Genomic DNA, 18,961 nt, shown 5'->3' with positions numbered 1-18,961 from the left:
CAGCTCTTACAGCAGCTACATTTATCTGCCATTTACCTGCCCAAATTTCCAGTTTATCAAAGTCCTTCCATAGGGAAATTACATCCTGCACTAACTTCACAACCTTACGTAATGTAGCGTCGTCAGCAAAGATAGAGACTTTCCTCTCTATTTCACCCTCACGATCACTGGGAACTTGCAAGCACAGTGTGTTCTGAGTGACTGTGCTGCTGTATGTTTCAAGTGCAGTTGGATTAAGTGTGGAGTAATAACCCGAAGGAGTTTACACAAAGAAAGTTTGATACAAGTGTAACAGTTTCCCCCCCACCCTGTGGGAGATCACCCTATTACTGGGTGTTATGTGTGGTTTACCTGCTGCCTCACAGAAGCGCTGAGTTTCCGCCGTGGATAGTGGGGAAGACAGGACAGGATTTTGGGGTGATGGTTGGTTCTCTCTCACTGATCAGGCTACAGTAGTACTGGAGGCATTCCCTGCAGGAGAACTCTCTACTGATACTCCCCCTGATTAATTGCAGTCTCAGACCAGAGTGTATAATTAACAGGAACAGCTGTTTTCTTCTTACAGAACACAGCATACAACTGGGTAATTTTTTCCTTCCTCCGGATGGTCCCTGGGTTCAACTCTCTGGGCTTGAGGCCCCTTAGGTCTGCCCTCTGATCTTCCCTCACCCCCTGGTAGGATGATGGGTAGTTGTCCCACTCCCGTAAGGGAGGGAATGGAAGTTAGTCAGAGCCCTGACTTACACTTCCTTAACCTCCTTCAGCCCAGGGCTGAACTGAACCAAATTTGAATGTGCAACCCCTTAATTAACCTGGGGGAAGGTCCAAGGTCTGAGCCCCTAATTGGGCAGAACACAGGCCTTGGCCTGCCCCCCATATCACTCAAGGGAGCTGCTACCTACAGGGGAAAACCCGGACAGCCCCAACACCGCCTGCACTGGTACCAGGGCTTATGTGTTAGGCAGAGCAGATTAGTAGCCAAATAAGGATTCATGACTACACAAGGTATAAAGATAAGGTAAATATATTGTTAGTTGGCACTTAATACTTACAATAATGACAAAGGTTTAGCATGTCACTTGGTGCACACATCTTGCTACATGTACAAGGTGTATACCTCTGTGAGAAATGTGAGCACGTGGTCTCTTTAGAGTCTGATATTATTGATTTAAGAGGCATGTAACTGTGTGCATTAAATTATTGCATATTCACACCGGGCAAAAATAATCTACATATGGCTTATGTAGGAGAGATGAAGAAAAATGAACCACGTGCATGAACAGTAAATAAACCTAAACTCAACAGGATGGAACAAAAAAAACCTGAGAACACACCTGATACGCCTCAGGTATAAAGTGTCTGTCTCTCTGTGTCACTCCTTTGTATCTTTATCTCTTTCATCTCTACCTCTGACTCTTTCTCCCTTCTCTTCCCCTACTTTTTTTTCTCTCGCCCTCTCTCTCTCTTACTTTCTTTCTCTCTTTATTTTTTCTCGCCTCTTTTTCTGTTTGTCTCTGTCTCTCTCTCTCAATTTCTCTTTCTCTCCCTGTCTGACGTCCCTCCATACCTTTTATTGGCTGAACACAGCGTAACGTGCAGCGAGAGTGACAGCACTTCAGTTCCCCGCCGCAGGTACTGTCATTCGCACATTGTGGAGCAAATTTCGACCATGCACACTCGGGCAGAACCACTTCTGGGGGACACGTGCCAGGTTTGTCCGGAACTCCTGAAAAATTACAAATAAGAAAATCAGCTGAGATTTCTGAGCAGTTTATAAACAGAAAGTCACCTGGGATTGTAGTCTCAGAAAAAAAGTACAATGTCGCAGAGATCTACAACATTGCAATAGAAGGTGAATAATGTATAAATAATGGAAATAAGGCAACAGGTAAATGACAACATAAGGCAAAAGTAATCCCTGCCCTTAAAAGCTTACAATCTAAGTGTTATGTTGGGGACTTACCGACACATTAGGAGTAAAAGTGCATTATTAGAAGTGCACACAGGGGAGGACACGTGTATCTGGAGTTCATAGAACGCTAACTGAGATACTTCTCATTAGAGGTGGATTTGCAGCGTGGCTGAACGTGGAAAGTGAAGATGCCTGATGCATACTGAGTGGAAGAGTTTCCCATGCAAAAATAATCTACATACCAGTATGGTTTATGTAGGAGAGATGAAGAAAAATGAACCAAGTGCATGTACAGTAAATAAACCTAAACTCAACAGGATAGAACAAAAATACCTGAGAAAACACCTGATACACCTCAGGTATAAAGTCTCTGCCTTTGTGTGTGTCTCTCTCTCTCTTAATTTCTCTCTCTCCCTGTCTGACGTCCCTCCATACCTTTTAGTGGCTGAACACAGCGTAACGTGCAGTAAGAGTGACAGCACTTCAGTTCCCTGTCGCAGGCACTGTCATTCAAACATTCTGGAGCAAATCTCGACCATGCACATTCGGGCAGAACCACTTCTGGGGGACACGTGCCAGGTTTGTCCGGAACTCCTGAAAAATTACAAATAAGAAAATCAGCTGAGATTTCTGAGCAGTTTATAAACAGAAAGTGACCTGGGATTGTAGTCTCAGAAAAAAAGTACAATGTCGCAGAGATCTACAACATTGCATTAAAAGGTGAATAATGTATAAACAATGAGAATAAGGGAAACAGGTAAATGACAACATAAGGCAAAAGTAATCCCTGCCCTTAAGAGCTTACACTCTAAGTGTTATGTTGGGGTCTTACAGACACATTAGGAGTAAAAGTGCATTATTAGAAGAGCAGACAGGGGAGGCCACGTGTATCTGGAGTTCACAGAACGTAACTGAGATACTTCTCTTAAGAGCGGGATTTGCAGCGTGGCTGAACATGGAAAGTGAAGATGCCTGATGCATATTGAGTGGAAGAGTTTCCCACAGGTAGGGAGAGATTAGTGACACACATTTACGATGAGATAGCGCTTTAAAGATAACAGTTAACAAGATGAGACAAACTTGGACTAAACGTAAGGCCGTGCTCACGCAGGGAACTTCGCAACGCTGCGTGCGCGCATCCGCATGTGCACGCCTCCGTCTGCTGGGCGATGTGTGATCCTCCCCAGCAGACACAATGATGTGACATTCCCCCCCCCCAGCACACATCTTCCCCGAAACCTGTGTTTGCAAAGACCGGGTATGAAAGTGTGTCCCCGTGTCCCCAAAGCTAGTTTTATTTTATTTATTTATTTTAGCTTACCGTCCCCCCCGTCCCTCACCCCCCTCATCCCTCCCCCCCCCGTCTCGTTTACCGTCCCGTGTCCACTGCCGTCCCCACAATTTCAGCAGCCAACCAATGTACGTCTGGGCATTGATTGGCTGCTGAAACTGACGTCACGCTGCTGCTGCCAGAGATCACAGATGGAAAAGACTCCCGCGACTGCAGCAGCGTCGGCGCCGCACTTTGCCGCCAATGGTAGTTTCAATACTGAACACTACCATTGGCCGCCAGACATCTGTGACAAACGCGCGCGTGCACCTAAGCAAGCACACGTCGTGCAGCATGCTGTGTGAGCGGGGCCTAAGGGACATATAGGGGTGGAACGAGAGAGCAGATTTGAGATATACTGTATGGAGGTACATAGGAGGGTAGAGCCTTAAAATAAAGGAGGAAAAAATTGCAGTTTACACAGAAATGAATAGGAAGGCAGCAGAGTGAGTCCATGAGGACAGAGACATTTACGCTTTAAATACAGAAGGAGATAATTAACCATAATTATACTGTCTTCCCTTACATCTATATCCTGTTTATGCAAGAAAATGTTCTGTGCTATTAAGCACTATTGCTAAGCCTGATGTGTACAAGCCCTCCGAAATCATTCTCCATCAAGGACTGACCACGTTTTGTCACATTTAGTTTGTATTCAGTCTGCTTATTCTGTAAGGGTTTCAGTCCAGGCTTTGGCTGGAGCCCGCCCTTATCTGGCTGCTGAGGACATTTTGATTACTGGCAGCCTGCTATATTGGCTGCACCTGTTCCAGGGCTTAAATAGCAGCCAGTGACTCCCAGCCCCTGCCTGAGCATTGTATATGTTTAGTTGTGTTCCTGGCCGCCCTGGGCTCTAGTTCCTGAGCCTTCCCCGTTCCTGGTCCTTCCGTGTGGCTTGCCTGTTGCTTTGGCGTGCCGCTCCCTTTGGCTTCCCTGTCCATTGGATTTCCCAGTTGCTGACTCCGGACCCTGACCCCGACCTCGCTGCCTTCCGCCTGCACTGATCTCTGCCTGTCTCCTGGCATTTGAAACTCTTCCGCCAGCCCTGACCCCTGTTCCATACTGACTACGGATACTCTTACAGAACTCTGTCCCGGGGCCCTGGTCAGTTTATTTGCTTCCCTACCTCAGCCCTGCGGGTCCACTTCCTGATTGGAAATAAGCACAGTCACAATTCTTTCTTCTCAAATTCATACTCTTATATTTATCTGCTATTTACATTCCCAATTGTTCAGTTTATTCAAGTCCTTCTACAGATAAATTACACCCTGCTCTTATTTTACTACCTTACATAATATAGTGTTGCCAGCAAAGATTAAGATTCCATCCTCAAGGTCATAGGGAGCTTGCAAGCATTGTCTGAGCTGTGTGACTGTATTGCTGTTTTTGTTTCTAGTGCAATTGGATTAAGTGTGGAGTTATGACAAGAAGGATCTTACACAAAAAATGTTTGTTTAAAGATATAGATTAGAGAAATGCGTTGTTAGTTAGCACTTAATACGCCATAGTTTTACCACGTTTTAGAATGTCACTTAATGCAAATCTTGTCACATGTACAGGGAGTAGACCTCTGTGTGAAATATAAGCATGTGGCGTTCCAGATAATTGATTTTAAGAGGCAACTTGAAACATTGATGCGCATTGGCAATCTCGTAAGGAGTTTATTGCTCACTGACCAGGCCGACTATTGGTGCAGAGGGTGGAATTGTGACTGAGGACTTGGAAGTTATCTGGTAACATTTAGCAGAGGAAGCAAGTGAAGAGGAAAAGAAAGAGGAGGGCCAGTCAGGAGTGGACCTACCACATTAGATTTGACAGATTGAGTGAAGATATTGGGGGTGTAATGGCAGGAATGGCACTGCTGGCTCACGCAGACTCCTAGCTTTAGCAGCCATGGGAATAGTCCCCTCCAGCACAGAAGGGACTCGGGATACTCAGAGACATTAGCTGCTGGTAGTGGGAGGGGACTCAATCTTAAGGAACTCTTTTATTTATTTTTAAAAATCCAGTAAAAAAAAATAATTGAAAGTTGCCTCTCATTTTCAGGACTCCACGTTACAAAATAATAAGTTGACAACATTGTACGTTACAGTTACACACTTTTTTTAAATGAATAAAACTGTTTTACGAGGCGGTAATACATTGAGCGTTACCGCTCGTTTTCAAGTATTTGCCCCCGAGCAGGTCTCTAAAAAATGTATATTTTCTGACACAAGATACAGCAGTTTTAGAACAATTTCCAGGCAAAGTCTGTATTTATAACACCACTTCATCCTTAGTCCAAACCATGTTTTTAAAATCGATTGGCTTGAATCACAGATCAGATCAGATCAGATAATGCTCTTTGTGTTTTTATTTCTAATAAGACTTTGCTTACAGAAGCACAACCATTGCCTCCTCCTTCATTACAACTCTTCTCAGCTAGAATTACGCATCCAGCTATACAGTTCTTCCATACACAGTTTGGGAACACGTTAAAAGATTCCTCTCTGGATATAATATCATGCAGTGTTGTGTGTGTGTGTGTGTGTCATGTCTGTCTATTTCACTCATTCTGGGTACAGTATATCCAACAAATTGTCAAATTATTAACTCATTTTCAAGAGATTGAGTTTGTAGTTGCTAACTATATATATATTGTATTGAAAATGAGTTAATAAATATATTATATATATATATATATATAGACGTGTGGTAACCAGGGGATCCTGATGACCAAAGAAGACAGCACACTGCAAGGTTGATATCAAAAAAGTGTATTGTGGAACACAAGGCCGCCAACGTTTCGGTCCTCACAATGGGACCTTTCTCAGGGCATATATATGTATGTGTTAAACCCTTCTGTGTAATTCTCTGTATTTTTGTCTCCCTCTAGGTCACTCTGTATAAATGTTTATCTCTTCCTTTCTATTCTCCTTTTCCCTCTTTTCCTCTCATTCCCATCTCACTTCCCCAGCGCTCTCTCTGTTTCCCTTTAACTCTTATTTTAAGGTCTCGCCTAGAAGTACCTGTGCTGCACATATTGTAATGTCCACACGTTCGCTTGTCTTATTACAACTCAGGATTGGCTTCTCCCCAGTCCTTTAGCAAAGATATAGAACTGGTATATCAGGTATTTCTGCTGCAGAGAAGAGCATCATCAATGTACTGAATACTCCCTTCCGAGTACAGCCTCCCATTCACATGCACACAACACACCTAACACACTGTACGTAACACACCTAACATACTGTACGCAACACACCTAACATACTGTACGTAACACACCTAACACACTGTACGTAACACACCTAACAAACTGTACGCAACACACCTAACATACTGTACGTAACACACCTAACATACTGTACGCAACACACTTAACATACTGTACATAACACACCTAACATACTGTACGTAACACACCTAACACACCTAACATACAGTACGTAACACACCTAACATACTGTACGTAACACACCTAACATACTGTACGTAACACACCTAACACACTGTACGTAACACACCTAACATACTGTACGTAACACACCTAACATACTGTACATAACACACCTAACATACTGTACATAACACACCTAACATACTGTACATAACACACCTAACATACTGTACGTAACACACCTAACACACCTAACATACAGTACGTAACACACCTAACATACAGTACGTAACACACCTAACATACAGTACTGTATGTAACACACCTAACACACTGTACGTAACACACCTAACATACAGTATGTAACACACCTAAAATACTGTACGTAACACACCTAACATACAGTACGTAACACACCTAACATACTGTACGTAACACACCTAACAAACTGTACGTAACACACCTAACATACTGTACGTAACACACCTACTGTAACATACTGTACGTAACACACCTAACAAACTGTACGTAACACACCTAACATACTGTATGTAACACACCTAACATACTGTACATAACACACCTAACATACTGTATGTAACACACCTAACATACTGTACGTAACACACCTAACATACTGTATGTAACACACCTAACATACTGTACATACCACACCTAACATACTGTACGCAACACACCTAACATACTGTACGTAACACACCTAACACACTGTACGTAACACACCTAACAAACTGTACGCAACACACCTAACATACTGTACGTAACACACCTAACATACTGTACATAACACACTTAACATACTGTACATAACACACCTAACATACTGTACGTAACACACCTAACATACTGTACGTAACACACCTAACATACAGTACGTAACACACCTAACATACTGTACGTAACACACCTAACATACTGTACGAACACACCTAACACACTGTACGTAACACACCTAACATACTGTACGTAACACACCTAACATACTGTACATAACACACCTAACATACTGTACATAACACACCTAACATACTGTACGTAACACACCTAACACACCTAACATACAGTACGTAACACACCTAACATACAGTACGTAACACACCTAACATACAGTACTGTATGTAACACACCTAACACACTGTACCTAACACACCTAACATACAGTATGTAACACACCTAAAATACTGTACGTAACACACCTAACATACAGTACGTAACACACCTAACATACTGTACGTAACACACCTAACAAACTGTACGTAACACACCTAACATACTGTACGTAACACACCTACTGTAACATACTGTACATAACACACCTAACATACTGTATGTAACACACCTAACATACTGTACATAACACACCTAACATACTGTATGTAACACACCTAACATACTGTACGTAACACACCTAAGATACTGTACGTAACACACCTAACATACTGTACGTAACACACCTAACATACTGTACGTAACACACCTAACATACTGTACGTAACACACCTAACATACTGTACGTAACACACCTAACATACTGTACGTAACACACCTAACATACTGTACGTAACACACCTAACATACAGTACGTAACACACCTAACATACTGTACGTAACACACCTAACATACTGTACGTAACACACCTAACAAACTGTACGCAACACACCTAACATACAGTACGTAACACACCTAACATACTGTACGTAACACACCTAACATACTGTACGTAACACACCTAACAAACTGTACGCAACACACCTAACATACAGTACGTAACACACCTAACATACTGTACGTAACACACCTAACATACTGTACGTAACACACCTAACATACTGTACGTAACACACCTAACATACTGTACGTAACACACCTAACATACTGTACGTAACACACCTAACATACTGTACGTAACACACCTAACATACTGTATGTAACACCTAACATACTGTACGTAACGCACCTAACATACTGTACGTAACACACCTAACATACTGTACGTAACACACCTAACATACTGTACGTAACACACCTAACATACTGTACGTAACACACCTAACATACTGTACGTAACACACCTAACATACTGTACGTAACACACCTAACAAACTGTACGTAACACACCTAACATACTGTATGTAACACACCTAACATACTGTATGTAACACCTAACATACTGTACGTAACGCACCTAACATACTGTACGTAACACACCTAACATACTGTACGTAACACACCTAACATACTGTACGTAACACACCTAACATACTGTACGTAACACACCTAACATACTGTACGTAACACACCTAACATACTGTACGTAACACACCTAACAAACTGTACGTAACACACCTAACATACTGTATGTAACACACCTAACATACTGTATGTAACACACCTAACATACTGTACGTAACACACCTAACGTACTGTACGTAACACAACTAACATACTGTACGTAACACACCTAACATACTGTACGTAACACACCTAACATACAGTACATAACACACCTAACATACTATATGTAACACACCTAACATACTGTACATAACACACCTAACAAACTGTACGTAACACACCTAACATACTGTACATAACACACCTAACATACTGTACGTAACACACCTAACATACTGTACGTAACACACCTAACAAACTGTACATAACACACCTAACATACTGTATGTAACACACCTAACATACTGTATGTAACACACCTAACATACTGTACATAACACACCTAACATACTGTACGTAACGCACCTAACATACTGTACGTAACACACCTAACATACTGTATGTAACACACCTAACATACTGTACATAACACACCTAACATACTGTACATAACACACCTAACATACTGTATGTAACACACCTAACATACTGTACATAACACACCTAACATACTGTACGTAACACACCTAACATACTGTATGTAACGCACCTAACATACTGTACATAACACACCTAACATACTGTACGTAACACACCTAACATACTGTACGTAACGCACCTAACATACTGTACATAACACACCTAACATACTGTACATAACACACCTAACATACTGTATGTAACACACCTAACATACTGTACATAACACACCTAACATACTGTACATAACACACCTAACATACTGTATGTAACACACCTAACATACTGTACATAACACACCTAACATACTGTATGTAACGCACCTAACATACTGTATGTAACACACCTAACATACTGTACATAACACACCTAACATACTGTACGTAACGCACCTAACATACTGTACGTAACACACCTAACATACTGTATGTAACACACCTAACATACTGTACATAACACACCTAACATACTGTACATAACACACCTAACATACTGTATGTAACACACCTAACATACTGTACATAACACACCTAACATACTGTACGTAACACACCTAACATACTGTATGTAACACACCTAACATACTGTATGTAACACACCTAACATACTGTATGTAACACACCTAACATACTGTACATAACACACCTAACATACTGTACGTAACGCACCTAACATACTGTACGTAACACACCTAACATACTGTACATAACACACCTAACATACTGTACGTAACACACCTAACATACTGTACGTAACACACTCCCTGTTATGTATGTACTTTCTATTCCTTTAGGGCAGGAATTCCTGAGCCAACGCAGCACTGTTTCTATGTCACTATGTGCTGGATAACCTGTCAGTACTAACATCCTAGGGAAAAGTCCCCACCAGGCGCCTGTGTTATATTCTCTCTCTGCAGTGATCTCATCCTCAGTGTTAATAGGAAACGTCCATGTGAGGCTCCTGACACGAGCTGGAGAAGTGAGGCCAGATACCGAACCTACACCCTCCTCAGCACCGCACGTTAGGCTGCGGCCCCGCTGCCGCTGAGCTCGCTCATGCTTGGAGAGCGGTGATGTCACCAGCTCTCCAAGCATGAGCGATTGCTGTCCTGCAACATTTTTAGAGCAGGAGGGGGGGGCGTGGCTATTATGGGATGGGGTGTGTCATTGGCTGTATAGGGGCTGTCTGTGTTTCTGTGTATATCTCTCTCTATATCTCTCTCTATCTCTCGCTCCCCCCTACCCTCATCTCTCTCTCCCCATTGCGCTTTCTCTCCCCCTCTCTCCCCCCCCATTGCTCTTCCTCTCCCCCCCCCAGCGCTCTCTCTCCCACCCCCCTGCGCTCTCTCCCGCCCCCCCCTGCGCTCTCTCTCCCGCCTCCCCTGTGCTCTCTCTCCCGTCCCCCCTGCGCTCTCTCTCCCGTCCCCTCTGCGCTCTCTCTCCCGTCCCCCCTGCGCTCTCTCTCCCGTACCCCCTGCGCTCTCTCTCCCGTCCCCCCTGCGCTCTCTCTCCCGTCCCCCCTGCGCTCTCTCTCCCATCCCCCGTTCGCTCTCTCTCCCCCATCCCCCCAGCGCTCTCCCTTCCCTTGCCCCCCCCCCGTGCTCTCTCTCGGCCACCCCCCTTCTCACCCCCCCTTGCTTTTTCTCTCTCCCCCCTTCCCTTATCTCTCTCCCCCCATTGCGCTCTCTCTCCCCTTCTCTCTCCCCCCATTGCTCTCTCCCCCTACTCCCCCACTCGCTCTCTCTCTCTCCCTTCTCCCCCTCTCTCTCCTCCCCCTCTCTCTCCCTTCTCCCCCCCCCCTCGCTCTCTCTCTCCCTTCTCCCCCTCTCTCTCCTCCCCCTCTCTCTCCTCCCCTCCCCCTCTCTTTCTGTTTGCCCCGCCACTCCCCAGAGTCCGTTTGCCCCCCCTCCCCAGAGTCCGTTTGCCCCCCCTCCCCAGAGTCTGTTTGCCCCCCCTCCCCAGAGTCCATTTGGCCCCTCATCCCCAGAGTCCCTTTGCCCCCTCCCTCCCCAGAGTCCCTTTGCCTCCCCTCCCCAGAGTCTGTTTGCCCCCCCCTCCTTTCCACTTCTCTGCTGAATTCAGTGCCTGTTGTGTGTGTGTGTGTGTGTGTGTGTGTGTGTGTGTGTGTGTGACAGTAGCACACGCCCTCTCACTGCCCATTTACGAAAGTATCTCTCCCTTGTCTCCCCAAACACAACGCTTGGGAGAGCGTGTGTGCACACACGCAAGAGCGCACGAGCACAGCGGGAGAGGGGACGTGCTGATCCACATTGATGAAGGTAAGCGCGCTGGCGCATAGCGAGCTCAGCGCCAGCGGGGATGAAGCGCAGGCTCTTCTAGTACTAAAGATACAATAAGAACGGAAAGTTTAAGCTTATTTTAATCCTGCAGCATGGGGATAAGTTAATGTAACATTTTCTCACTGAGCAGGTCTCAGAGATGGATATTTGCTGACACAAGATACTGCAGTTTTAGAACCATTTCCAGGCCAACGCTGAATTTATAACATTAATTAATCCCTGGCCCAGACCATATTGGTAAAATACATTTGCTTGCAATGCTATTGGAACGCGGTTCAGCAATGTTTTAGTTTATAATGAGACTGTGCTTACAAAATCTCTCCCACTGCCTCCTCCATTATCTCTCTTCTCTGCTAGAATTGCCCATCCAGATACATTTTCATACACCGGTGAGGAACAAGTAACCCCAGTCTCTGCTAAATGTATTCCTCTAATGTCAGTGTTCTATATGTTTAGCCCTATCTATCTCTTTCCCCATTTCTTGGTCTGCCCAGCACATCCTGAAATCATTAACTCTTCTCCAAGAGAGGGGTTTAGTTTAGTATTTAACTATGCAATAACACATTGGTAGCTTAGTTAATAAACCCCATTAGTGTTTGTCCCTGTCCTTTGTGTCTCTCCCGCCGTCACTCTCTCTAAATGTATATCCCTTCCTTTCTATTCCCCATGTCCCATCTTTTCCTTTCATATAAGTCCTACTGTATTTCCCCAATTTTTATCGTTCCTTTACAGTACCCCTAATCCTATTGCCAGCTCCCTTCCATATCCTCCTGCCGTGTTACTCCCCTCCCACCCATATCTCCCTGTCATGTTACTCACCTCCCCCCATATCTCCCTGCCATGTTACTCACCTTCAGGAATTGCTGCCCAGGTTGCCACCGAGCACAGAACGAGCCCCAGAAGGAGGGAGCTAGCGGTTGGAGACATGTTGGTCTCTGGAGCTGTGTCTGAGTCCCCAGGGCTGTCACACACTTGGATTTATACCCTGAGCTCAGGGAAGGGAGGGGACGGGACAAGGAAGAGGGAAGGGAGGGGACAGGACAAGACAGGACAAGGAAGAATGAAGGGAGGGACACAGAGGGAACAGACCTGGGGCTATTTAATGCAATATGTCACAATAAGCATCTTACAGCGTTAAGTTACTGAGACCTGAGCATCATTTAGAAATGTATTAACCCCATCACTGTCAGTAACCTGAGAACTGCTGAGAAATGTGGCCAGAATGCCGCAGAGAAGCAATGTATGTATGTATGTATGTATGTCTTTATTTGTATAGCGCCATAAAATGTACATAGCGCTTCACAGTAGTAATACATGTCATATAAATAACAAATATAAATAACAGATCATGGGAATAAGTGCTTCAGACATACTGTAAAAGTAACATTAAGGAAGGAGTCCCTGCTCCGAGGAGCTTACAATCTAATTGGTAGGTAGGGAGAACGTACAGAGACAGTAGGAGGGAATACTAGTAAGTGCGTCTGCAGGGGGCCAAGCTTTGTGTCATGTGTCCATGATTATCCAGTGCTACTCATATGCTTCTTTAAGCAGATGTGTCTTAAGGTGGGTCTTAAAGGTGGATAGCGAGGGGGCTAGTCGGGTATTGACGGGAAGGGCATTCCAGAGGTGTGGGGCAGAAAGTGAGAAAGGTTTAAGGCGGGAGAGAGATTTAGATACAAAGGGGGTAGAAAGAAGACATCCTTGAGAAGAACGCAAGAGTCGTGATGGTGCATAGCGAGAAATTAGGGCTGAGATGTAATGAGGGGCAGAAGAATGTAAAGCTTTAAAAGTGAGCAGTAGAATTGAGTGTGAGATACGCGATTTAATCGGAAGCCAGGAGAGGGATTTCAGCAGGGGAGACGCTGAGACAGATTTAGGAAAGAGTAGAGTGATTCTGGCAGCAGTGTTTAGGATAGATTGTAGGGGAGACAGGTGAGAGGTAGGAAGGCCGGACAGCAGGAGGTTGCAGTAATCGAGACGTGAGAGAATGAGGGCCTGAGTCAGAGTTTTGGCAGTTGAGTAACAGAGGAAAGGGCGTATCTTTGTGATATTGCGGAGGAAAAAGCGACAAGTTTTAGAAACGTTTTGAATATGAGAGGAGAATGAGAGATGTAAATGTAAAGTATTACCTCCTGTATAATAACAGGGTGGTGTAGGGAAGGGCCCATTGGTGCATTAGGGCTCCCACAGATGGGAAGTTTTCCTTGCTGAGTGTGATAAACAGCTCAGCTCAAATGTGATCTTCTGAGAAGGTGAAACATATGTGTGTGCATATCTCACATATATTGGGAACATTCAGGTAGTTTATTTCATGATGTTAAAAGCACTGTGGAACTAAACATACACTACACACATCTGTGTGATACTATATGTAGCAGGGTACCCCCTGGATACTATTCTACCCTATGGGCTGGGAAGTAAACCCTGGTACTATCAGGTTGCCTGTAGTTGGTATGGGTTTTTCCCCCTCACCTTTAGTACTGCACTTGAGTGACAGCAGGGGGTGGTACATCCTGTTGTAGCTGGGACAACGGGGTGCCCACCTCCTGGCTGTACTTAAGGGCAGGACCGCCCAAAAGTTAGAGTTGTTCCTTCCCTCTGAGGAAGGCAGGTCACACAATTCTGAGATTGTGGCCTACCCATGTGCTCTTCCCTTTGGGGGAGAGTGAGTGGGGATCTTACCTCTGCCTCTGCTAGGGAGGTGGGGAAAAGCTAGGATGGCTGCAGGTGCCCTTGGCCTGTAGTGGCGGTCCAGAGACTATCATCCAGTGAATGCTGACAGACTGTATCCAGTACATGACTGCTGAGTAACTGTTACTACAGAGTGTAGTAATAAACCCGTTCCTGTTTGCAGTATATCTCCTGCCTGGTGCGTGACCTTACTGGGGGGAGAGGTAATAAGTTCTACCGTGGGAGATCACCTTCAGTTCCTGGAGTCCACGGCAGATAAAGGCGCTGCACTGCTAAGGAGATATGTGGGGTATGAACCCCCGAAGCCTGTCCCTATGTCCCCACTGCAATCGGCGGACGACTCAGCCCTCCTGTTGCCATCAGGTATGCACTATACACTGTAATGGCCCCTATCTGCGATTGGGTGAGGGGAACACTGTTACTTTTGGAGGCGCTGCTGAGATCTGTAACATATCAGGCTTTCAGCGAAACAAAGCTGGAAATAACAGAGCAAGTACAAAAGAAGGAGGTAGGCTAGGTATACCATAACAAGGGACCACTTTCCCCGCCAAGGAACTATGACATAGACTGCCCAAATGGACAAACTGTGCTGAAACAAAGGGATTTTGCTATTCTGAAAATGCCTAAAGTAACACACACCTTTTTATGTGTGTACTTTCTATTCCTATGGGGCAGAAATACCTGTGCCAATGCAGCACTGTTTCTATGTCACTAATTGCTGGGTAACCTGTCAGTACAAACATCCTGGGGAAAAGTCCCCACCAGACGCCTGTGTTATATTCTCTCTCTCTGCAGTGATCTCATCCTCAGTGTTAATAGGAAACATCCATGTGAGGTTCCTGCCAGGAGCTGGAGAAGTGAGGGCAGATACCGAACCTATACCCTCCTCAGCACCTGTAAGGAATCGGGGAACACGTCCCCTGCAGCGTGTTTCCTCCTTACCTGCTGCAACGTGCCTCCCCGCTCTGGTTACAGAGCGCACCAGTAGCTCTTCACTTCGTGCCACGTCGCTTGGCTCCGCCCCCTTGTCTGTCGCGGGTGACGCGCGAACGTGATGGCGTGCCCCGTTCCCCAGTTGCTTGGCAGGTATTCCTAATATGCTACTTGTCTCCTGCAGCCTATCCCTGACTCCGCAGAGGCGTCACCTCTGCTCCGCCTCCCTTGCTATTGGTTCCTGTTTACTTTAAAAGACTTTCACTTTCACCTTACTGAGCATAACCTGTGTAGCCTTGTGTTCCTGCGTTTGCTGTGCCTTGTGTTCCTGCGTTTGCTGTGCCTTGTGTTCCTGCGTTTGCTGTGCCTTGTGTTCCTGCGTTTGCTGTGCCTTGTGTTCCTGCGTTTGCTGTGCCTTGTGTTCCTGCGTTTGCTGTGCCTTGTGTTCCTGCGTTTGCTGTGCCTTGTGTTCCTGCGTTTGCTGTGCCTTGTGTTCCTGCGTTTGCTGTGCCTTGTGTTCCTGCGTTTGCTGTGCCTTGTGTTCCTGCGTTTGCTGTGCCCTGTGTTCCTGCGTTTGCTGTGCCTTGTGTTCCTGCGTTTGCTGTGCCTTGTGTTCCTGCGTTTGCTGTGCCTTGTGTTCCTGCGTTTGCTGTGCCTTGTGTTCCTGCGTTTGCTGTGCCTTGTGTTCCTGCGTTTGCTGTGCCTTGTGTTCCTGCGATTGCTGTGCCTTGTGTTCCTGCGTTTGCTGTGCCTTGTGTTCCTGCGTGTGCTGTGCCTTGTGTTCCTGCGTTTGCTGTGCCTTGTGTTCCTGCGTTTGCTGTGCCTTGTGTTCCTGCGTTTGCTGTGCCTTGTGTTCCTGCGTTTGCTGTGCCTTGTGTTCCTGCGTTTGCTGTGCCTTGCCTTGTGCCTTATTCCTGTGTTTTTCACTGCTGCTTTCTTGTGTACCGACCTGGCTTGACTTTAGGACCCTCTCTGGAACGACCCTCTGACTACACGCACCTCTCCATCCCTGACCACGGCTTTCGTATATACGACCACTCTCCCGGCTCCAACCCCAGACCACCAGACAACGTACATTGACCATCCCTCTGGCTCCGCCCTTGGACTCTGGCAAGTATCTCAACTAACCCGATCTCTCCAACTCAGACACGGCTAAGCTAACTATCCACTCTCCAGACGCGCCCCCGCTGCTGTGCTTGCGCAGTCTTGTACATTCCCACCTCATTACCGGGGTCCCGCCTTGTTCCGAGGCGAGCGCAAGTTACAGCACCACACGTTACAGATGCAGCGGCCGTTATCCGAACATTTCACGGAGCCGTTTTTGTGAACTCTGCAGTATTCCACGCGGCATTCACTCGTTATTCTTCCATTAACACTGCCGTGAATGCCGCCAATCACACCCATAATCTTCTACAGATAGAGGATTTTTGTATGGCTGCTGTATCTGTATACATTGCAGACTCTTCTGGTACTAAAGATACAACAAGAACTGAACGTTTAAGCTTATTTTAATCATGCAGCATGGGGATAAGTTAATGTAACATTTTCTCACTGAAGAGATAACTTAGAGATGTACAGTATACAGCATTTGCTATCACAAGTTACTGCACTTTTAGAACAATTTCCAGGCAACGTCTATTTTATAAAAACCCTTTATTTTAAATGAATTGACTATTGGACCACAGTTCAACTATATTTATTTCTTACTTTTTTAAATGCATGAGTCTTTGCTTACAAAAACCCTACCACTGCCTCCTCCTTCATTTTACCTCTTCTAAGTGTTGCCAGGTCCCCCTCATACCTCCGGGCTGTGGGAGGGGGACGGCTACAAGAACGCCTACAGTGAGAGTATGGCGAGCAGGGGAGGCTGCAGCGGCGCTGCGGGGGAGCGCGGGTACCGGCGGCAGTCTGCACACACACTCGGAAAAGTGTGGGGAGATGCGGGCGGTCGAAGGGGTAACCGGATCGCCGGTGTCCATGCAGAGGCTCCAAGTGCAGGGCGCAGCCATTCTGCCCAAGTAGCGCAAGCGCAGTGAACCTTGCGCATGTGCAGCTGCCAGGGACAGAAGGGGCCGTTACATAACAGCACTGCAGGCGAACTACAGCCCCCAGGAGTCAATGGGGTTGCTGGTCACATGGCACAAACAAGCCAATAGAGCTGGAACATTCTCATTGCACCACAGTTGATATAATTGGCGCTCTTGAGAGTCACGTCAGCCGGAGAAGGGAGATGAACAGACAGGTAGTGCCTCAGGAGCCAGTGGATCTGAGGCTAGTCCTTGTTTGCCCCCCAACCTCCGCCCTTAGGCCCCAGATAGGCCCGATTCACAGTAGGTTGCGGTTGCTTCAGGGAATGCCCACTATATAGGGACACTTCTACAATTACTGATTAGTGTTAGGGACACAGAGGAAGATGCTGCACGGTGATTGTGGCCTGTGGTCTGGGACAAGACCACGACTAAGTACAGAGAGTCTCAAAGGTGGGACCCTGCTACCGAAGCTCATCCAACGCATGGGCGGATGCCATCACGAACGACAACGTCACTGAATTAGCGGATCCGCACTTGTTAGTCTGCGGTACCTGGGTGCTGGAGCCCAGGGCAGGTACCTAACTATCTGCACCAACACTACAAGGGACAGTGCTATCTCCATCACTTTGGGTGTGCCTTGACATTGGGAAAAAGGGACATCAGGGTATTTGTGCCTGACACCCAATGGTACTTTGGGGACACTGACTGGTGGTATCAGGTTGGGGCCTATATTACTGTGTGGTACAGGGTACCGATATTATTGCGTATAGTAAAGGTAGAAATACATTATATTTATCGAGATTAGATGGTGTGATAGTGGATAACAATACCATCATGGATACGTGTAATGTAGAAGCTTTATATATGTCAATACACCATCAGGATGGATTTAAGGCAGTTAAATAGTTCTTGACTACATCACAATTGAGCTCCAATCAAGTCAATTTACTTATGCAGCTATTGACATTCGTTCTAATCCATATTTTTTTTGTTTTCAAAGAGAAATGTTATCTTCAGAAGAGAGGAACGTCGATGGGGACAACTTGTGCCCCTTCATTTTGAGATGGTGGGAGCAAGAAATTGTATTTTGTGATGAAAATCTGGATTATACTAATCATGTGCTGTTGTGTTTGAGATACATTGACGATATCCTCATCCTCTGGCAGGGGTCTGCTAAGGGGTTTGAGGATTTTGTCGATGTTCTCAACCACAACTAGCTAAACATCACTTTAACATTCAAATATAGTTCCACCACGGTGGACTTTCTTGATCTTAAAATTAATATAAATTTTATGGGCAATGTGGAGACGGATATTTTTAGAAAGAGCAGCTACCAACTCATTCCTACATGCTTCTAGTTTTCATTCCCATTACCAAATACAAGGAATTCCGTATAGTGACTTAATTAGACTTAAATACAATTGTTCTAGTGATGATATGTTTAAAATACGTGCAGAGGAAATTAAGCAACGTTTCAAACATAGGGGCTAT

At 45.5% G+C, this 18,961-nt stretch overlaps 2 protein-coding genes across 5 annotated transcripts in view; one reads left to right on the top strand and one right to left on the bottom strand.

The window, feature by feature from the left end:
• LOC142492541 (antileukoproteinase-like) overlaps positions 1 to 12,813 on the bottom strand; it is a 34,476-nt gene extending 21,663 nt beyond the window's left edge. For all 4 annotated transcript variants that reach the window (XM_075595239.1, XM_075595241.1, XM_075595242.1 and 1 more), the window contains exons 1-3: positions 12,668 to 12,813; positions 2,348 to 2,506; positions 1,568 to 1,726 (exon numbers count right to left, since the gene is read on the bottom strand). In XM_075595239.1, coding sequence (XP_075451354.1) covers positions 1,568 to 1,726; positions 2,348 to 2,506; positions 12,668 to 12,743 — 394 coding nt within the window. In that variant the 5' untranslated portion in view covers positions 12,744 to 12,813. The remainder of the gene's footprint in view (positions 1 to 1,567; positions 1,727 to 2,347; positions 2,507 to 12,667) is intronic.
• LOC142492542 (uncharacterized) overlaps positions 1 to 18,961 on the top strand; it is a 177,004-nt gene that overhangs the window by 95,881 nt on the left and 62,162 nt on the right. The window lies entirely within an intron of this gene.

Source organism: Ascaphus truei, chromosome 4 (assembly GCF_040206685.1).
Source record: "Ascaphus truei isolate aAscTru1 chromosome 4, aAscTru1.hap1, whole genome shotgun sequence".
NCBI lineage: Eukaryota > Metazoa > Chordata > Amphibia > Anura > Ascaphidae > Ascaphus > Ascaphus truei.
Note: the sequence above shows the minus strand (reverse complement) of the source record. Positions and strands in the feature narration are given on the sequence as shown.